The 22,702-nt window shown below is 43.0% G+C and overlaps 1 protein-coding gene across 3 annotated transcripts in view; it reads left to right on the plus strand.

Annotated features, from left to right (window-relative positions):
- LOC135255214 (synaptotagmin-5) overlaps positions 1-19,761 on the plus strand; it is a 27,081-nt gene extending 7,320 nt beyond the window's left edge. Inside the window, exons 1-5 of one of the 3 annotated variants that reach the window (XM_064336071.1) lie at positions 3,398-4,491; positions 11,059-12,071; positions 15,921-16,089; positions 16,820-16,986; positions 17,576-19,761. In XM_064336071.1, the coding sequence (XP_064192141.1) occupies positions 4,347-4,491; positions 11,059-12,071; positions 15,921-16,089; positions 16,820-16,986; positions 17,576-17,725 (1,644 nt within the window). In that variant the 5' untranslated portion in view covers positions 3,398-4,346 and the 3' untranslated portion in view covers positions 17,726-19,761. Of the gene's footprint in view, positions 1-3,397; positions 4,492-6,816; positions 8,729-11,058; positions 12,072-15,920; positions 16,090-16,819; positions 16,987-17,575 lie in introns of those variants that run through there. The other 2 variants (XM_064336073.1, XM_064336074.1) reach the window with 2 other exon arrangements.
- Positions 19,762-22,702: the final 2,941 nt, after the last annotated feature.

Genomic DNA, 22,702 nt, shown 5'->3' on the forward strand with positions numbered 1-22,702 from the left:
ATATTTTTAATTATGTTACGTTCACTTCACATGTCTTTTAAGACTGTACTATGGACAGATCAGTGTCACGCATTTTGTTTTCTCCTCAAAATCTAATAGTCTCACCATTGCATATGTGTATGAGACAGATAATGCACATCTGAAATGTGTGGCGAAAATCACTCACCATTTCAATAACTCAAATTGTCTATATCAAATTTGAATAAAATCCTATTGAAATTGAATATTCAACTGTCTTTCTCATCAAAATTTAAAAGTCTGAAAATTTGACATTTAATTATGAGAGAAGGGCTCCTGAAGTGGTCTACACCCTACCATTGTCACGAATGCGTGGGGGGTTGGGACCCAAATGCAGAGGGGGAAAAAACACAACTCCAAGGTAGAACAAAGACTTTACTAAAAAAGGAACATCAAGGTGCAAGGGCAACTCTTCAAACACAAAGGAAACTTCAAAATACAAAATACAGAAAATCCAAAAACCAAAAGCGCATGGAACAGAACATGGCAGGAACACAGGGCAGGAACGTGATCAGAGCTTACGCACAAACACAACCAGACATAACCAACAACACCGACAAACCAACAAGGATCCAGCACCTGAGTCCAGGAGACGGGAACGTAAATAGACAGACACTGACGAGACACAGGAGGGCACCATGAACAATCAGGCCACGGAAGGGGAAGGGAAAACGAGACAGCCAGAAAACAATGATTGGACAATTGGAAACAATCATACAATTAAACAGGGGGAGCAGGACACAGAACAGAAGTGCCGCCATCTGGCGGCCCAACAAGGAAAACACAGACAGGAACACAGAACTATGACAACCATATTTCTGAGAAATTTTACTGTAGCAATTTTTAATAATCCCACCTCAAACTTTCAATGCAATCCAATAGACGCCAATTGAAAAAAGTTATTTTTTGGATAAGAATTTCTCTCCAAATGTAAAAGTTCACAAAATTCTGACACTTGTTCCTGGCAGAAGGTGCACAAACAGTTCCCCCCAGATCAACTACTAACCAACAGGCTACAGCTTGGAACAATAGAATTGTAATCAAACCGGATACGTTCATCTTTTTATACAACTGCTTGCTACCTCAATAAACAACAGACTAAACCGCAAATAACGACTGGAAAATTTATTGTATTTGGTCTGCGTAAGATTTCACCCCTAACTGTGTAGAACTGGCAAAACGGAAAATATGAAAAATTTCCACTACAATTTCATTGTTAATATGTTACACTGTTTTGTTGTTTTCCTTTACAAATGCAGGAAGTAGACCGAGGCAGTGTCAACTCGAGGATGCATATCATTGCGCGACTTCTAATGTGGGTGTACCTGCAGACAATAACATTAGGTTGATCGTAGAAATAGTGTTGTATAACTACTAGCTAGCAAAACTGAAAATATCTGAGGACGAAGGAGATTTTGTTTTTGATCATGAGATTGTTGTGCCCTATCGATTCGAGCCGGAATACACAGAAGAAGAGCTGGCTAATTTGCAGGCTGATCGTGCGAGAGCCAGAGCGAGTCAGGAGCGGGCCGATATTGAGGAACCACAGGCTATTCCCAGGACAAACGGCAACTGGTGGTGGCAGACATCCTGTGTATCACAGACAGACGCGATAGCGTTAGCCAGCCCGCATAGTACCTACCTTGAGCGGTTCGACCAACTATGGGAAAATGGTGGGTACAGCGGGTTCAGACTGTCGTCTTGGTAGTCGATGCCTTCTAAGTGGTCGTATTTTGAAATATTTCCCCAAATCTATAAAAAAATTAATTGCATATCATGTCTGGCCAGGGACCTGTTGTCGCACCTTCAAGGACCCCAGTGGTCCACTGACCCTCAGTTGAAAACCCAGGGTCCATACAATCAAGACCGACCTGCATGGATTCAATGAAGCTTTCAAATACCATTTTATATGGTGAATTGTAGCTATTTGCTGATATATAACACTAATATGCATTACTATTATGCCGTTTTGATTTCTTCCACCCATTTTGATCCTCTCGGGTTTGTAGCCTTACTTAGATTTTTATAAAAAGGTACATTTCTGTTATATTTTTTAAATCTATATTGCTAGCCTACTGCCAATACAACAACTCTGCACCATGTCTATTTCCCCCTATTTGTCCAAGATGGAATTCAGCACTTTTGCAACTTCATTTCTGTAGTGAAGGGCCTTGTTACTAAGTTATCTGGATATGTGCAAGTACAAATGTTTCACACAGACATCATTGCACTGCAGTGACTCTGTCTCCCCATACAACCACCACCTCCACATACTGGTCACCCAGTAAAGTCAGTTTGATTTTCCTCTGCTACAGTTTGCATTGTCTTCATCATTAGCATCATTTAATATTCTCTTGTTGCAGGACCTTTCTGTTGAATTTTTCAAGATAGTCAAGATTTGTTGGAAAAATAAAAGAATGATGAAGCACCAGCTACCACAAAATAGTTTAAAGAAACGCACATTTGGAGGTATCACTTAACCTGAATCCAGTATTCTCTCTGGATTTAAAAGGTAGATTTTAAATGAATGGCAAGCATTCTTTTTATTTGCAATGCACTTGTTTATATGGTCTGTAGATGGCAGTATGGCTATTCATTGGCTAAACTGTGCATGTGGATTCTGCATCATTAGGCAATGCTTTTATTTATACTGGGGCACATGGGATAATTAATTAAGTGCAGTGCCATAGTATTCAGCAGCCTGCTGCTAAAGCTGGTATTCTATTTAATTATTTATTTGAATTGTTTGAGAAAATCTGTATTTCTGTCATTGTTATTTCGTTGTTTTAAATGAAGAGGAATAGTTAGCAGCAAACAGCTACAGTTTTCTGACTACAGTGTGTAGATATTGTATGATACACAGAGTGAAGTCTTTCACACTTTAGGCTAAGGAATCTGGAAGTGTGGTTCAAATAAATCCAATTTGTCACAGTCTGGTTGCTTGTGTTGCCTGTGGAGCATGTTACTCCAAGCAGGCAATCATTGGTCAATGAAGATAATGCCCGGGCTGCCTGAGAGGTAGACCAAGATAAAAGCACTAATGTGGGGTTTCCTCTCAACAGAAAGTGTTTATGTCCTGAATACGGCAGCTGGCAAGAGAACGGCTCCTGAATTGTGGTGCAGAGAGAATGGCTCCTGAATCATGGTTCAGAGAGAAAGGCTCCTTCATTGTGGTGCAGGGTGCAGGCTGCAGTATCAGTAGTGGAAAGTCCTGAATCCTTGCAGAGTGCTGACTGCGTACCTGCTAATGCATGTGACAGCTTGCAGGTCGCAGAGGGTGGTGGAGGGGGGATTTTACTGGATGGTAAATGAAGGGCGGGGGGGTGGTGGTGAGGATTGCGGGGGGGTGGGAGGGGGCAGAGGGGGTATTGGGATCTGGGACAAGACTGCAGATATGCGTGATACTAAACAAGAGCCGCAGGATGCGAGAACTCTCGCTCTGAATGCAGGTTCCTCGTAATCCGGTAGCTGCGTCTATCCTGTGCAGGCTGCACAGAAGCAGGACTTCCTGCTTTGGAGAGGGATGCAAAAAGGACAGAGCAAGGAGGGCTGCAGGATATCCAAACTGGGAGGCAATTCTGGATCTGCAAACCAACTCAGCAGTACTGGACACCCGTAGCCACTGGGGGGCCTGCATCATAACGAGGGGGGTGGAAAGCAAGTAAAAGGTTGCCTTCTGTGCTGGCTTTTCTTCAAGACTGGGAACTCTGTGTACAGCATTCTGAATCTTCAAGGAACAGAGGAGTGTGATTTTGTGCCTCAACTCTTCTCCTACAGGAGTGAACTTCAATCAGGAGGGGGTCACTGTGACATTTTTCTGGTGCTTGGATCTGAAAGGGACACAAGCACTAAAAGTAGAGAAGTCCTGTCTTCACCCTCAGGTTAGCAAAACCACAAATATACCATCTTGATTTAGAAAAAAAAGCATGATTTTATTGCTATAAAGAATGTGATAGCGGTGGAAATGAAAACACTTTGAGGAAGACGTGTGGAGTATCTGTAGATCAAAAAGGATACTGCTGGAAGCAGGGGATGACACAAAGGCACAGGGAGAATTCATTGCTAGGTACAAAGCTAGTGAATGCACGTCTATGAGCCAGACAGCAAGGAAAGCCATCAGCGGGAGTCAAAGAGAGGCAGGGCCTAGGACTCCATGCAGTCACAATGAGCCAGAGGTAGCAGGACTCTGTCCATACGCGTGGTGTGGGCTGAGGAATGGCGTGAGAGTGGCCCGCGCAAAGTGTGAAGATACCCAGCAGTAGAAGGAGGCGGAGGCCACACTTCCCGTGCGAGGGGGGATTCTCTGTGGAGCGCTCCCCGGCCTCAGCATGCCTTACCGGGACGAGGAGTACCCCGGGCAGCCTCTGTGGCAGTCGGTCCTCTTCTTCTGCTGCAAGGGGATGATCGAGGGCATCACCATCCTGCTCTTCGCGTGGCTCCTGGTGCAGGTGCTGTTCAGCAAACACCTGGAAGGTACCGACCCCGACCCCGACCTCGGTGTCAGCTCGCCTGCCTCGTGCGCATCCATCCCCTCCCAGCGGGACTCAATCTCCCTTCGCATTCATTCTCCTTCCATGTTACTGTTCTTACAGCAGGTCTTTCACTCCATTCTCACAGTACTGCTGGGCTCACATCTATTATGCCCTCATATTTCTGCTGTTTCATTATCAGTCTTGCGTGTATTCTCTTCTAATGCAATTAATGCACTTAACCTCAGTTATCTTCCCGCATTTGTTTAACTCAGCCGATTATTTATTTTACCATACAGCTGTTTTCAGGCACCCCATCTCATTTTGCAACTCTACTACACTCAGCTGTACATCCCTATACCATTGTCCTCATACAATGGACCCTGTATCCATTGTCTTCTCATATTACTCTTTGCATATATTCAACTTTGCACTGAAAAGCTCCCCGATAATTTTTTATTTTATACTTTTAATCAGTCTCTGTTGTTGTTGTGCACAAGACACAAAAAAGATAGCAAGCCTTAACTGTGTCAGTGCAATTCCGTCTTTGGAAATAATGACTAAATGGTACAGCCTCATGGCACAAGGCAAATATGCATGGCCAGTGCCACGATCACTGTGTTAACAGTACTGCCAATTAGAGGCAAGATATTGGTTTAATGAAGAACTTGAAACCACAAAATCCTTTTCAATACTATACTCATGTATCAGAATGAACAAAATGTGTGGTCCTAATAGATGACCTCCTCCTTCAATGATAATTAAGAGTTGCTCTAGCAACACCAGTGAAGGGCACAGAATGAAATGATGTCATCTGCATTTGTTATATATCATTGCTTGTAGTGTAACTAAGTGGATTAATGCTGTCTTGTGTACAAAAGTGAGTTCTGAGAGAGAGAGAAAGAGAGAGAGAGAGAGAGAGAGATTGTTACAGTGATTAGTCATCTGTATTTCAACAGATTTACACAAGCATGTCCACAGCCAAATCAGCAAGATGTTTTTGTTGCCCTTTCCAGAGTCCTAAATTAATAGATTTTCCCTAGACTGTCCCCTAACAAGCCATTGAATTAAAAATTTAAATTTGTTATTTTTTTAAGGAGATAGAATGAGATTATACATTCTTCATCTACATAGGGTTTTTTTCCTATTAATTTATTTTTTAGTTGGACTTGTGCACTTTCAAATGACGCAATTAAATAGTAGAGCAAGGCACATAGAGATCACTGAATGAGTAGGTTCCTTGTACGCTGCTTTTATGTTGTGTGTGTGTTTGCACGTCTGTGTGTTTATGTATGTCTGTGTGCGTATGTGCGTCTGTCTTTCTGTCTACATGAGCATGAGTGTGTATAAACACACATTACCCATGTAGTTTCGAGTTTATGCTTGTGTGTACACGTAAGTGTGTGTGTGCGGCAGGTGTGGTCGCATGTTTGAGTGTGTGTTTGTGTATGAGTGTATGAGGTTGTGTGAAACAGAGAGGGGGCGAGTGTAATACTGCTCATAATGAGAGTTGACAGTCTCTAAGTAATGGGTAGCATGTGGGTGGACTGCCTGTGCCCTCCAATGAAGGATAAACAGAGAGCCAAAAAGGGAGCTGACAGCATTGGCTGTGCACAGCATCGGACTATGAGTCAGACAGCAGGTGATAGACCGGGTTACATTTTGTAGGCTAGGTGTTTGTTTGGCCAGTGAGGGGATAACAAGAGCACGAGAGAAAACTTGAAGTGCAATTTCTGAGTTTAAACACAATTTACATTGCAGAAAAAAATGAAAATAGAAAACCCATAGTATTCCATGATGTCAGTCTCAACAATGATTGAAGAGGGTTGTTTTTTTTTATTTCATTTTTGTGTGGGCGCGCGCTCTCTCTCTCTCCATGCGACAGACAACGGTGTTCCCTGACACTGCCGAATCTCCCTCCCAGGCGTGTCACACTGGTTTGTGACCGTAGATTTTATGTAGATAAGTACTTTTCTTTTATTGGTACCGGTGCTGCAGCTTAACAACTTTCAGTGCCTTGTTAGCTTAACTACATTTTCAGATATGGCTTCCCCAGCACTAATACAACATATGACAGGCTACGTTTTAAAAAATGAGGAGGGTGACAGTGTATAAAAGGTGCACGCCCTCATAGTAGAAAGGTCAAACTTGTTTTGGCGATTTTTCAGAAAACATAACTTGACCGTTTATTTTTCATGCCTAATGTCATAAATGCTACAGTTTAATTAAATACCAACATATAAATCGCAAACTTGCCAGGAAATAATGGTTGTTTGCTTAAATAGTGTTAAAAATTAGGCGATCGTAATCATGGTTGGAGGGAAAAGCATCATTATCTGCAACTTTTAGTGTGGATTTATTTTGATTCTTCAACATCATGAAACAACATTTAGTGGAATTCCTACAGTAAAACAAATATACTGTACACATTTGCTCGTACTATGTTTTTATGGGATGATACATTTATGAAACCGCTGTATCGCTAAATCTCAAAACGCTATAGGCCTACGTGCCAAAACATCTGTGTCAAACCTAGCATCCCCATGGCTTCAAAATTCCGTGGACTCGAATCGACCAGGCTTACACATTCCTCATAAATGCTGTCTTAATAAACATCTCTGCAATGGAGTTTATATAGAAATCTGTATAAAAACCCCTGAATAAAATATAATGAGAAAGTAATTAGAAGAAGCTCTTGGTACACACATCCATGTATCCGATAATAATAATAATAGGAAATAAAGACTTGATTCACATCAATTTGTAGTGAGTGTTATAGTATTTCTAGCTGTTCTCATATACCCCCCACATACAATCCAAATAATAATTAGCTGGCCAAACATTATCAATGGTCTCGAAATTATAATTAGCCGAAATTGCCAGATGTCCATCTTCATGTAGCCTAATAGTAGTGGGACTTCTATTGCATCCACTTCATCTGCAACAAAGAACGCGAACGCGATATCTGCCGTTGCTAGACGAGGCGAGCAGGCTAGTCAACCAAGAAGTGTCCGACTTTTTGACTCCTCCCCCGAATGCAATCGGCACCTCTCGTCCTGTTTTCGAGGCAAGCCGAAAGTCATCTCAAACAAGCCTGTATCAACAGACTGCATAGTTCTGATGTAGCACGCTAGGATTGCTAGCCAGTCAAAAAATGCAGACACACCCCAGGCAGGTTAAACTATAATGCAGTTTGTCAGCAGTCACACGTAGCAACTACTTTAATGTCTTGGCTTTCATGATCTGTATGTTTCAATGTTAATGTCAGTGTAAAATATAGTTTTGAAGCTTTTAAATAGGCTATTAGGCTAGATGACAAGGTACTGGCAGCAGTGGAGTTTTGCGTTGTTTGAAGGCTCGGCAGCTTGTCACCTGCAGTCATTCAAACACATCAGCTGTTTTCATTGCTCATTTATTTAGTTATCAATTTATTTCATTTCTTATTTCACCATCAGTTTATGTACTTAACAGTCATATTTGGTCTTCCAAATTACAGTTCCATCACAATCAAATTGAGTTAGGAAAGGTACGGTTTTAAATGATATAAATGTCTCAATTTTGCGGTACAAAAATAAGCAGCTGACTGATAGGCCTATTTAATATGGGATACTGTCAATAGTTTGAAATAATCGCAACGTTCGTAGTTGGCTAATCGAGTAAAGATAGCCTACATTCATTGCCTCCCTTACGCGCTGTAGCCTCCAGCCCACCATTGGCTTGCATACCTTTCCCAGCCATCCGTAACCGGCAAACAGTGCCAGTGATTCCGTTGTATCATTGAGCACGTGCCTGTGAAATTTATTAATCAAAATGGTTTATTCTAAATCTCCTCTCGTTATTAATTAATGTTGCTCATTAAAACATCGGATTTAATAACGGCTCTCCCCAGCAATAGGCTATGGCTAATTCGCGATAATTCTAGTTTGGGTAATGGTACTCATTGTTTGGGGTATAGGGCATGAACATCCAAGAATTAACACGCCTGTTCGGTTTAGTTAGACTTTGGCATATACCTGCCTCCTACACCGAGGGTGGTTTCTGAGTCAGGCGGTTCGCTTGCTCATTGGCTCGACGTCACTAACATTTCTCGCTATGAGAGAAAGGGCCGTGGAATAGTTTATCAAAGAAATTCCCTCTGAGCGGAGCAGGCGGAGGGAATGGGCCAGATTCAGACAGCAGCAGCGGTGACATTGACATAACTGCCGGTGAAACAAGGGAAATGTTGCATTTTACGTTTGATGGTAAGGCAGTTTGCTGATTTCCTACGGTTTTTATGTATGTTGATCTTTTGTATCCCGTAAATGTATTCATTAAGTGAAGCATTTCTACTTATCAAAATCATTTAACTCGATTAACACTTGCTCGAAATTTATTCTTACAAGTGTCAGTGTTCTTTTATTGATTAAGCTATTCAGATTTTTCCAAGCAGTTATTGCAATTGAAAATTCAGAAATAATTTTAATTTACGATCAGTAGATTTGCTTTATATAAATAAACTAATACAATCTAAGTAAATGTAGACGTGCTGAAAGTAAAAGGCTGTTATTACTGTTATTTTTTTCTCAATTACAAACGCTGCATGATTTACAACAGATCACAAACCAGTTGCTCTTTGATGCAATCATGATAATTTATGTGGAATGATGATCATATGGCAACCATTAAACCTTTTCTTGAACCATTTGTAACAGCAACTGGTGTGACGGGTGTGAGTTATGGAAAAAATCTATTGTTTGAAGATTGCTTGTAGATAGTATCCCTGCACTTATTACTATTAAAGTGCAATATCTCTAATGTGGCAGTCTTGTGACATTGTAAGTGGCTTGTTATCAAGTACAAGCATGTCTCAAATGCATTTATTTCTGCTTGCAGCCAGTGCTTTGGAAAATAAGATTTTCTGAATAACTATAAACAAACAATTTATCTCATTAAAGTGACAATGGGCATTTGTTTATTTCAGCACTGACTGTCATGCTCTTGACCTGATATTTCTGTAATTTCCTGACCTTTTTTTCCATGGGATTTGGAAAGGCATTCATGCTAAATGTTAATTTAAACTTTAACTGATATGAGTCAAACAGGGATGAAATGTACAGTATTGTGTCAAAGTAAAATGTAGCCTACTTAAGCCTACAGTTTATTTAACAGTCAGTTTTTCACTGTGTATTGTAGAGATGCTTGAACGAAGCATGCTGAGTCCAACTCTAAGAAGAGATTTCACTTTAACGTTTATTTATTACAGATATATTAAATCTACAATCAGTGCTAATCTAGACTATTTCCAGTATCTTAAGTAATATGGGTTCTTCAAATAATTTCTGGTTTCATTGAGGATAAAGTAATTACTATACAACCAATCATTTTAATGTAGGATTTGGAAATAGCTTTGGGTATGACATCATCTTTTCTTAGTCGTTTTGTATTCAACATTACTCAGCTGCTGACAGATGCTGACCAAGGACCTGATTTTTCACAAAATTCTGTTGTGCTGTGCAAGAACGCCTCGAGCAGCAATTACAGTAAATACCAGCTATCCCTTATTAAAAGCCCTACCAGTTTTCCTCCGGACAGAAAGACCCCCGACTTCTGGGATGAGTCAATGCTCACTTTTTCTCTCTTATTATCTTCTTATTAGCTCCACCACTCCCACACACTTCCCACACACCACACAGAGCGTGTGCGTGTGTGTGTGTGCGCGCGTATGTGTGTGTTAAACTTTGAAGCCAGTATGTATTTCAGTGAGCCAACTAATTCAACTAATCAGTGTTGATTGAAATAAGTATAGAATGAGAAATGAGAAAGATTTCTTGTGGTTTCCAGTCTTCCCCAATTGTACAATCAAAAAGACATTCTAACTGCTGGCTTTGTATACGTTTCTGGGGCTTTCATCCTGAGGTAGGCCTAGGTATAGTTCAGTTCATTCGGAGCAAACCACAGAACCACTTATTGGGGCAGGGTTTGAAGTTCTTGTGGGATATAGCTATTTCATATTGCTTAGTTTATTTTATATCAGGTAGATTGCAGATGGTTTGTCTCTGGGAAATACAGTTATCCTTGCAGCATTTTTTAACTGCTTTTATGCACCGATTTAAGGGGGGTTCATACATTTCTAAAGCAGCCTCCATTGCAGAACTGGTTCAACACATGCTTTTGAGATCGCAGTAGCTGTTCTGCAGGTCTGTTTTAGATCAGCGCGTCGACTGCGGCAATTCCATCTCCAAGAGGGAACAATTAGTTCTGATTAGGCCCCACAGATATTTCCTGCATAATCTGATAACGCATTCGCATGAACGGGGGTACTGAAGAGAGGATAGTGTCTATTGCTGCACTGGACTCAGTCCAAGACAGTAAATAGGACAGATAGCACAGGATCTTATGTGTTTCAGGATAATTATCTTCCTTCTCCGTGCTGACAATCGCCAATGTTCGTTTTGAGTCAAAGCGACGTCGTGGAAAAAAAGTTAAATGGAAGCTGAATATGGCAGAACAGGCATGTGAGAGGTCACACTTCGGTGGTCTTCTCATTCTCTGGAGGTCTGTTTCTGTAACGGTTTGTGTTTGTTCTGTGCAGTGCACCTGCAGGTCCTTCTGGGAGTGGGCCTGGCCGTCTTCTGCTTCTGCCTGATCCTGGGCTGCGTTCTGTGCTGGCGGCGCGGGAAACCCCGCCCCCCCGAGGACAAAGAGGCGGCGATGTCACTTCCTCCCCTGCCCGCCGATCACGTGAACCTGGCCCTGAGCGGCTCCTCCCCCTTGGCCGTGACCGTCCCCGTCAAGCAGCAGTACGAGGAGCTGGAGGGGGACGTGCTCGAGTACCCCTCCCCCTACGGCTGCTCCTCCCCCTCCCCCTCCCCTCCCCCCTCCCCTTCTGAGGACGATTTCGCCGCCCTGCCCAGCTCCCCGCGGCCCCGCGCGGCGTCCGAGCTCAACGAGCACCCGAAATCCCACTTCCCCCTCCGCAGGCTCAGCACCCCCGCCGGCTCCTCCTACAAGCCGGCGGTCCACGGCCGGGCCTCCCTGCCCTCCCTGCCCAAGCTGGGCCTGGTGTCCAAGACGCGGCGGGCGCTGGAGCGGCGCTGCACGGTCACGGGCGACAGCTTCCTGGACGGCGAGCGCAGCCGGCTCCAGCCGAGCCCCGCCCCCGAGGGCTCGCCCTCCGCGCTCCGGTACGGCTCCGGCTCCTGCCGCAAGCCGCCGCTCCGCCTCCACTTCACCCTGCTCTTCTCGCCGGCGCGCGGCACGCTCACCGTCGCCGTCCTCGGCCTGCTGGGGGCCTCCCGCCGGCTGGGCGGGGTCTTCGTGCGCGCCTCCCTGCCCCCGCTCTGCCCCGCCCCCCTGCAGTCCGCCGCCCGGAGGCGGAGCCTCAGCCCCGAGTTCCAGAGCCAGACCTTCGTGCTGCAGGTGGGCTCGGTGGAGCAGCTCCGCGGCTGCGCGCTGCAGCTGGCCGTCTTCGCCCGCGACTTCTCCGGCCTGCGGGAGGCGCCGCTGGGAGACCTGGAGCTGCCCTGCGGGGAGATAGACTGGGAGCCTGACTACGCCATTTCTTTCACCAAGGAGCTCAGGCCAGCCAAGTACAAGCTGAGAAAGGTACCAAACATCTCTCTCACAGTCACCCTTAACGACCACAGAAACTCACTTCCAGGTCTTCACCTGCCGTGAAAGAGACAAGCCGCCATATAGAACACACTGTCCTGTACTGAAATCCATTGCTGTGTTAACCTTTAGCCAGTGCTAGACAGTGCAAGATTATTTTCATGTTTACATTGTCCACTTGTTTCTATTCATTGTGGCTTGCACTGCTGTAAATATCAAACAGTATATAATATTTATTTATTGGTGAATTAGGGGAGCAAGGTTCTTCGTGTCCTGTTTTGTTTTGAGTGGTGTTTGTCATAGTGAAGTTGTAGCTCGTGAAAGGAAGGCAAACATGCAGAGAGCCAGGGTTGGCCAGATTGTCAGAAGGTTTGCCCTTGCAGAGCTGTGCAGACTTAATCAGAGGGCAAAGCAGTAATTCTGCCCGGTGAGTTCACCTGTCGCAACAGTCTTGGCTCGCTGCCACATAAGCTGACTGCGGAGAAGGCGAGCATTTACGCCATCAGTCTTCATTCCACAGCGCTCCTGAATGGGCACTTCTGTACGAGCGATTCTCCTCTCGTGTCATTGGATGCTGCCGGCCTGTGGCAGGGGCGGATTTGAAGCTAATGCGCTGAAATGCAGTGTGAGTGCATTGGATAGGGCCCCCCAGCTGATCACTGAAGGATGTGAGAGTCTTTCTCGAACACCGGAAACATTGGAGCAATGATCCAGACTTAATTAACATATTACTGTCAGATTGCTGCTGTTCTAGAAGATATGCGATTATATAATAAAAATAAAAATACTATTAATAAAACCATTCTGGATGTCTGGAGGGCTGAGAACATTCAATCTTGTTGTCATGTTAATAGAAACCTTTTTTGGTAAGGGTGTCCTTGCCTCTGGGCTGTCAGAAAAGTCGGTTACAAATGAATACTTCTTTACTGTATTGGATGGAGGGTAGGCCAGTTTAGTGCGTAAAGTGAAGACAGCCAAGTGATAATCAGCTATATGAAGTGGAGATGGAGTGGCAGTTGTGGAAACTAGTTATGAACTAGTTAAGATTTTTTTTACGAGCCCCCTCAGAAAAACGCAAACATGTGAATACACTGCGCCATTGGCTTAGATGTTTTACAGTGGACAATGTGTTGCGTTGTACGTGTTAGGCTATTGGGAAAGTAGGTCAAGGTAGCCATCAAAACCGCGAACAGGGCTCAGCTCAGACAGTGCTCAGCTGCAGCGCAGCGATAGCTCGCTTAGGCATACACAACACATCAGATCAAAAAGTACAAAAAAGAGGCAAAATTTGGCACAGGGGCTCACCTGTAGTAGACTAGGCTATGTGTAGGCCTAGAATGCTTATGTTATTAATTTACAGATTTCCAAATTCATTGGGCTAGGAATTTGCCTGTCAGCTAGCTAGATAGCAAGTATTGCTACAGCCATAACCTTCATAAAGTTTAACCATTCCAGCTAGCTAAATATCACCTTACAATAAAATACACCTGTTACCTTGAAACTTTTTCTCTACTGAAAATCTCAAAAGCTACATGGGGCTATGCACAATGAATCTCTTCAACACCAGTGCTTGCGCTAACCCATGGAATGCTGCATCTTTGGAACACAGGACACTTCAAAGTCTACATTTTACACTGAAGGTCCAAAGGTGGCCAAAAGCCTGATATGTCCCCCAATTCATTATAATTTGTGGTGAGCAGCTCAGCGGACCTGGGTCTAAAAAATGTGAACTATCCCTTTAAGAAACGCATGTGCATTACGGTTATCCTTATCCAAAATTTTTGTTACTGTTTAGCGTTTCTGCTTTGCTATACAAATCAAAACACGTGAGACACACAGCAGTGACCCAATTCAGACTATAACAGGCTGGCGCCATCAGTAACCCAACACCAATCCCCTAGAAAAGCACTTTATCTATTTACTCATTTGAAGGGAATGCGAAGAGCCTACATTTACAAAACCTCCTTCAAATTCAGCTCCCGAACTCTTGACGTTCTTGACAGAAAGTATGCTATAGCCTGACCAGTCAGTCTCTCCTGCCCTATACTGCTCCTGAGGTTTGTAGATCTTCATTAACTTTAATTTAAAAAATGAAGACGTGACCACAATTTATTGAATTGAATAGTTTAAACCACACGTTTACTGTTGCATGGACATATACTGTATGAATACATCACAGACTACAAAGAAAGTGTTATTACCATGACCGAGATGAGTCTGCTTATTGAATGATATCTAAGACAGATGGTGCTAAGGAAGTAAATGGAACTAACGAGTGTCAAAAAAAGGCACGTGCAAGAACTGACTTTTTTGATGTAGAGCTAGTTATCTGCTAGAGGATCACAGGCCTTCCCACAGCATGGGCCCCTGTGCAGCTGCACTGCTTGCACTGCCTGTGTCTCCACCCCTGTGGTACGGTAATGTTTTGGAGAGAAAGTAAAGCAGTTGTTGTGGAGATGTTGTTATGTATTGGAACAAAAAGTCCTGAAGGAGACAGGATGTGGTACTTTCTTGGAGAAACTACAGCAGCTCTGAGAAGTGGAGATTATGCGGGTGATGTTCTAGAAAGAGAGAGCGGAGCATTCTTGGGGTGGAAGACGGCATGCTGAGAGAGTGGTGGCTGTTTGAGCCATGTGATATAGAGATGTTGAGGAGGTGAAACTGAGAGCTGGTGCCAGCAGTGCTAGTTGGAGGCCTGCTTCTTTGTCCTTTCAAGCCATTCATCAAGCACCACTCTATGCCCATGCGGTCGCTGTGTGCTGGCTGGCCCAGGTGTAACAATGTGATTACATACAGCCCATCTAACCGTTCAGTGGACACAACCCATTTCCTTTCTGACCCAAGATGACAGCCAGTGCACTTATCTTGCGAGCTCACTAAAAAGCATTTGATTAAACTTCTGTTTTCAAATAGAAATAAATACAAAGGGATTGTGTAGCCAAACAATAATTTATTGCATCTTTTCTGGCATAACTCTGAAGTTTCATGGAATTTGTTTGTTTTCTTTGAGTCATGCATAATCCTGGCTGTTGCGCAAGTAATCAGTCAAACATTTCAAATGTGAATTCTATAATCACTAGCTGGAATAGACGGTATTTTTCTATGTAGGCTGAATTCATGGACACAGATGTGTTGAAAGTTCACTCTGGGTGTTGTCAGTGTACTGGGCCCGTAAACACTTGTATTGTCAGGTTCTCAGCTGTAGAAACATAAGGCGGCATTAAACTAACGCATTAAACGATTGAGTCTGAGTGGAACTTTGAGTGCAATATGAAATACCAGTAGGTGACTTCCGCGAAGTGGGTTGGATTCACCTTAATTATGCTTTTTACGCAGGATCGTGTAAACAAAATAATTTTTGGGTTTGTATAACCAAGCGCATAAGCAAATAAAACGTATTTATTATTTGCTTACCCCCTTTTTCTGAAAAATATTTTGGAGAGGGGGAAAGGGATCGGGTTAACCAAAGCACTAAACCCTCATTACAAGGAGAGCCCAAAATTCTCTCTTCTCTGCTTCATACACTGAAAATAAAAACTGGGAACAACATTAAATTTGCAGAATGTTTTAAAGCAAATAATAATTACAAGTTTTATTTGCTTTACATAATAGCACAAATTTAATGTTGTTCCCAATATGTTTTGCAGAAAAAGAGGTAAGGCCTAATCTTGGTCGAATCTGTGTTGTGGGTCAAAAAAGGGACACAACCCAAAACAGGGAATGAACGTCCCAAGAAGTTTTTTTTAAAACATAGCATCCCACACGTTTGTTAAAACATAACATAACAAACGTGCGTTTGTCCCTAATCTTAACGCTGTTGCTGTTTTGGTCTCTTTCCCACAGAGCCTGAGCTCCGTGGATGCGTTGAGTCGGAAGGAGCCCGTCTGCATGCCCCGGGTCCTGGGCCAGCTCTTCGTCCTGCTGCAGTATCAGACGTTGGCCCATCGCATCAAGGTCATGGTCCGCAAGGCCGAGAACCTGGCCAAGCTCACCAGAATGCCCGGGGCACCAGGTGAAATCCATTTTCCTCCCGCCTAAACTCATCTCTCACTGTCATGTCTCTTCAGCTGTCCCATATGAGTCATATTTGTAGTTCAGTCCTGTTCCTGTTAGACAGTAGCTTAATCTTCATCTACTGAACATTCCAAACATCATTTTAGTCTTTTGCAATGACACATTTAAAATGCATGTGTCATGTGCACAAAACTGTTTAAAGGATCAATTCAAGTGATAGCATGGTTAGGCTTTATTCTAATGAAAAAGTAATTTGTCAGTCTAAATTTTCTGTACCTTATAGATGCTGAAATGTTAAGGTGGAAATAATTATTTGCCTCTAAAATTGAGAACCCCCAGAAGTAGAATTGGCCTCTGCTTTTTATTGGTGAAGTAAAAAAAAAAAAAAAAAGCTTTGTGTAATGTTCAATCAAGGGGATTAAACCATTCTTACAGAACTTCAGTGCCATTGAGGATCGTAGTCATTTTTTAATAACGCGTGTTTAAATCCTGCTTTCACTGTTCACAATCCTCCAGACATTTTTTTTCGGTCTCCTTCCAAACACTGATTCATCTTAGTGCCGGTTGTAGGTAGTTTTATGCACCACTTTAAGGTTTCAGAGTTATGGGTCATGTTCCATGGGCAAAACCACTGCAGAATTAGCCCATGTGGTTCTGTCTTGCACAGGTGGTGGGGATCTTGGGAAATGTAGTGAGGCTTGACAGTCGCTGATTTGTTCCCCCCACAGACCACTATGTGGTGATAAACCTGCGTAAGAAGGGCGTGGTGATTGGCACCAAGGAGACGAAGGGAGCCGGCGGGTACAATGCCGTGTGGAACGCCCCTTTCTTGTTTGACCTACCACCTGGGGATGTCAATCAACTGCCCCTTGTCTTGGAGTTCATTGTCATGCAGGTAGGGGGCACTGGTGGGACTAAAAGTTGAGTTGGACAGAGCTGGCCACATTATTTCTATTATCACGCGTTTTGCTTAATTAGCTTTTCATTTTCTTCCCATTTTGATAGCTCATTTGTGTTAGAACCCTCTCTGTCAAATCAGGAGAAGCAGGCCTTCTCCTTTAAAACACATGATGTAAGCTGCTGGTTCTTTTCATATATAATATACAGAAATGGTGCAATTTGTACATGTAGATTGTGAGCCCTTGGTCAGCCAAAAGGGGTCGCTGGTGTGCAGGTGACAGATGTTATCTGAAATATTAACTGAAATCCTTCCAGAATGTACAGCCAATTATACACCACACTGTGGGGCTGTCTGTTCTAGCATGGCCCAGATTCCATACCAGATCATGGGGTCTATCTATATGCTAGAGTAGTACCTTAAAAGGGTGAGCCACCCAGCAGCTCCTATCTGTCTGTATTTACTTCAATGAATTTCCTTGAGGTGATATTGCATGGCTGTCCTTTAGCATTAAATATGCTATTTTTTCAGAACCATGATTTATTGTTTGTAGAATGAGCATTGATGCTGTGCATTTCTCCACTAGGGGCGGATTTACACGAAGGGCAGCGTTCTGGGCCGCGTCCTGATTGGCCGCGAGGCTCCAGAGACAGGGCAGACACACTGGAAGGACATGTGCAGCCGGGGGCAGGTGGAGACAGCCCGCTGGCACGCCATCCAGCCCGACTCACCTTAGAGCAGAAGGGATATCCTTGGACCCGTAGCTCCACCCACCAGATTCAAAACCCCTCCCCCTACTCTTAATAATCTCTCCTTTCCCACATAGGGAACCCTGAGCCAAAAGGGCGGGGGCTGGGGCAGGGCCGTGGAGAGGGCAAGGGGGCTGTGTCCTCTCCCACAGCGGGCCTGACCCCCCTAAAGCCAGACCCAGCCCTGAAGGTCCTGCCCGGTGATCTCACATCTAGAGACCTGCTGGCACGCAGAGGCCTGACAGTGTGCCAGGAAGCCAGGGGTACTCAGGTGAGGGACGCTGGTTGGAGGCATGGGTGATGCTCCGTATCACACAGACCCACAGTGGTGTCTGCACTGTTGTGTCATTGGGAGTCAGACAGAGCCAACGCTTCAGTCCAGCTGTTGCAGCCCCATTATGTGTTTCACATTGTGTACATGAGTACATACTTTTTAGGCATGCTCTACAAACACACACACACACACACACCTTTCGAGACAGTTTTCCTTCCACCAAGGAAGGAAAACAATATCCTCCAAGAGAAAGAACAGTTCCTGGGGGTCTGTTCCCTTCTCGTGGGCTGCAGTGTTATCCAAACAATCTGTTGACAGTCATAGTCTTTATAACTTTGTGAAGTGGAGTTTTTAGGTTGTGTTTTATTGAGGTTCTCTAGCACTTGAGTGATTTTAAAGATTTGCACTTTGTTTTTCCCCCAAACAATTGAATTGTTCATAAACAATCATCTTCATATCTCATCTTCCATCATACTCTCCTTATGGAGTCACATCCTAAAACCCACAGGGTTGTCTATCACAGTGGCATGCAAATGTTTTGGCGCCCCTACTAAAATTTGTTTTGAAAAGAAGTTAACACAACCTCTGCAGGGAGCGAACCTTAACATGACATTTCTGTAAATTGTAACGCACAATTCATTTTAATCTGCTGAATTCAACAGACAAAATGAAATGCTAAATGTGGCATATGCAGAAATTTGGCCACCTTGTCAGTCAGTTCTTTGTCATGTCTGCTTTGGCAGAAATCACAACTTCCAGTCAAGTTGGGTGTCAATGATCCTGAGTTGTGAAAGGCAACTTGAAAAAAATCTGTGCGGAAAGTTTGTGCGCCCCCCTGCGGCCTGGAGTGTTATAAATAGAAGGACGCGGAGTTCGTATTGAGTACACTGACAACAGTATTTGGCAGCATGTTCGCCTGTTCGTTCTATTTAGAAATGTTTAGGTTTAGGGTATGGGTTAGGGATAGGGTTAGTTGTTTGGAGTATGCTGCATTCCTTAGTCCACAGCACTTTGTTACAAAAAGTCTCTGGCTTACCAAAGTGTTGTGTTGCATACTATAGAATGACTTTGAGATGAGATTGCAGGAAATCTATGGTTCTGACAACTCTTCCATACAAATCATGTTTATGAAATTTTTGTGCACAGTGGACCAGTACAGCTCTACTCCAGTGTCACTAGGCCTTTGTGCAGGTCCTTTGCAATGAAATGTGTATTTCGCTTTGCTTAGCTGACTGGTCTATGAGTATTTCTATCAGAAAATTATCTTTGTCTTCCAGATGTTGCCTTGACATCAGCAGTTCCCCTAAACTTCCATTTCTAAATTATGTTTCTGACAGTGAAAAAAAGTGTTTAAATATCTTCTTATAGCCTTCTCTTATTTTTAAGAGTCAAGCATCGTCATTTTCAAGTCCTCTGTCGGCTGCTTGGAGGAGCCTGTGGTTGTTGAAAGTAAGCACAACACCCTGAGAGGTTAGAAAGGTCAGTAAGTAGAGTATTTATGAAGCTCTGGAATCGTCTTCAGATGGCTTAATTTAAGGCCTAACAAGCCAATCAAGTTTTGAGACCTTGAAAATATTATGGATGGATCATATTGAAAAGGGTCCCTAATCCCTTTTGATTGATCCATCATATTATATGATGGATCAATCGAAAGCGTCCCTAAACTTTTGCATGTGCCACATGTACCGTTTTATTTCTTTCAAACTGCTAAATTCCGGAAATAAATAGCAATTGTGTGTTAAAAAATACGTAATATTTGTATGTAGTGTTTAAGTTCTGACCCTGCTGATCTCTCACTTGGAGATTTAACAAACCTTTTGCATCATCTTCATGCCTTGTTGGAGTTAAACCCCCAAACCTATGCATATCATTGGAAATGTCATTGGTACTGTCAAATTAATGCACCACTCTTCCCAGAGACATACCCTAAACAAGTATACACATTCCATTGGAAATATTTCAGTTCATTTGTATTCTCTGCCGAAAACACACCCCCAAAACCATCAGTGTCTTCCATAAGTTCCCAAAGTCATTCACTTTCCATGCCAGAGTCACACCCCAAAATCATCTACATCTTCCACTGTACACATTCTCCTCAGAATACCTACATATCTTGCTGGAGCTGCACTCCCAAACCAACCTGTTATTTAATTCTGTTGGAATGCTGTTTAGAACTTATTTTAAAATGTTCAATGTCTTTCTTCAAGGATATGAAGTTTCTTGTGTTAAGAAGATTTGAGAATTCTGTTTACCGCTTTTAAATGGAGATCACTTATAGCTAAAAAAATCAATTCTGTTGTGTCATGGTATTACTTTGAATTAAAATGATGCAGTTTAAAATAAAACATCAGTTTTTTATTTTTCTAGAATACGGACTCAAATATTAAACACAAATTTACAATTTCAGATATGTTTCACAATGGATATTACACAATTAAGGGCTGAAACAACAACATTTAGACATTTATCATTTAAAAAACCAGAAGTCTTTTGAACGGAGAATTTTGTACTTCACTGAAATGTGATTCATGCATAATTGTTGGAAAATATGTTTATTTATGCATGTTCGTGAGGGAAATTAAATTGTAAGTTTAAAATTAACCCAAGGATAATAAGAACATTTAAGGCACCTTGGGGCTGCTGGGTGGCTCATCCTGTTAAGGCCCTGTTCTAGTGCAATGATGGATTCAGGGTTTGGTATGGAATCTGGACCATGCCATGCAACTGTGGTGGCAGCTCCCCGGGGCAAAGCACCAGGGATCAGAGGGTTTCAGCTGGCCCCCATGGTCATTCAGATGCCAATAAGCCTGCATGTGTTAAGCAGCATATGAATTCTCTACCTCCAACTCATATCTGTTAGAGCCAAAGTTGCTAAGTGCTGTCTGTGGAAGAACAGGCAATTGGCATCACATCATGCTTTAGAGGAGAACAAATGCGTATCTGTGCCCTGCCAAATCGATAACGGGGATTGATATACAGTATATATAGGCATTCCGTTCCAAGGAGAAATGGGTTAAAGCATGAAAAAAAATGAAAAAGGTTGAGGTTTCAGGTGAAATCACTGACACTCAGTAATAATAATAATGCTAATGCTAATAATAATAATAATAATAATCAACTTTATTAGTATAGCACATTTTAAACAATGAATTTACAGCCCAAAGTGTTTCCCAGCATAGGTCAAGCATTTAAAATGCTGTAAATCAGTTATAAACAAATATGATAAAACAAAATTAATGAAAATTTCCCCTGAAATTTATCTATTCATATTACAATGCAAAGATAATGTAATTCAATGCCCAGCATACTCTTGTGTCAACTGAAATGACTTCAGCTGGATGCAGTTGCAACAAACGGAAAAGCAGACAGCTATTCGTTTTGATGCTAATATCAAATTATGTGCATGCATCAGAGTGTTCTATTTTTGTACTTACAAATCATCTCATCAGAAGCTTAATGAGCGAACCATGCGCAGAATTAAATCAAATCTATTCACACAGCCAAAATAGTCCCTTTCTGCTGAAGGTCGCCTGGTGTTAAGTGAAGGAGCAATTGCTGTCGGAGGCATAGAGTTATCATGAGGACACTTCTAATACAAGGGCATTAATGGTAAAGATATTCACAGGACAAAACAGGCACATATTTATTCACTGTTTGGAAGTAAATGGAAACTATGTCAGCCCTGGAACATATTATAGAGTGGAGGTAGTTAACACTTGTACACTCACAAAAAACATACATATTTTGTGTGTGGTTGTGTGTATTGATATACTTATGTGTGCGTGCATGTGTGTGTATGTGCGTGCATGCATTCATTGTGTGCTTGCATTTGTGCCTGTGTGTGTGTGCATGTATATTGTATGTGTGTGATTGTGTATTTATGTACTTGTGTGTGTGCGTGCCTGTGTGTGCGCGTGCATGTCTATTATTTGAGTGTGTATAAGGATTTGGGCATTGTGGGGGTTAACCGAGCAGCAAGCAACATGACCCGAAAATAAGTGACCTGAAAAACACACAGGATGCCTCCGATCAATAAAAACAATGCAACGTTTGGGCAGATTAGAAAGATTTGATTACTGCAGATTAGATGACGTCAATGCAGGGCCCGACTCTATCAGCCCCTCTCTGTGAGGGGGTACCTGGAGCGTGCCTATTGGAAGGAGAGTCCTCTTTATTCCCAACTCTTCACCTCGTCAGCACCCCGACTGCTCATGTAGGAGAGAATGGACCTGCTCCTTTTAAGCAAAAATAGATACGGCTGTATTCTTCTTGTGAAAAGCCTGAGGCACGTTTGCACTCAGGGTGAAGAAGGGGCTAAAGTATTAATCCCCATCCTCCCCCATGTCTGTCTGTTATGTTTGATATCAGCCTCTTGTCTGTTGCTATAGAGGAAGTGGCAGGATTGTAGTGCTTTGGCCATGGGGAGAACAGGGAATTCTGAGATTCTGCCCAGTAGCATCAGGCTTTGTGGGTAGAGGATCAGCGACCAGTGGCTGGAACTGGTGGGTGGCAGAAAGGCCTCCCACAATCGTACAGACCTGTGATTGGGTAGCTGCGATTACTGCCCCTCCCCCCTTCACCTGTACAAGTGAAAGGCTATGTTGTGGAAAAGGTAAACATTCCCACAGCTCTTATCATGTGCACAGTTCTGTCTGCGACTCTGCAATGAAAGGTTTGTGGGGTATTTCAC

This window comes from Anguilla rostrata, chromosome 5 (assembly GCF_018555375.3).
Source record: "Anguilla rostrata isolate EN2019 chromosome 5, ASM1855537v3, whole genome shotgun sequence".
Lineage (NCBI taxonomy): Eukaryota > Metazoa > Chordata > Actinopteri > Anguilliformes > Anguillidae > Anguilla > Anguilla rostrata.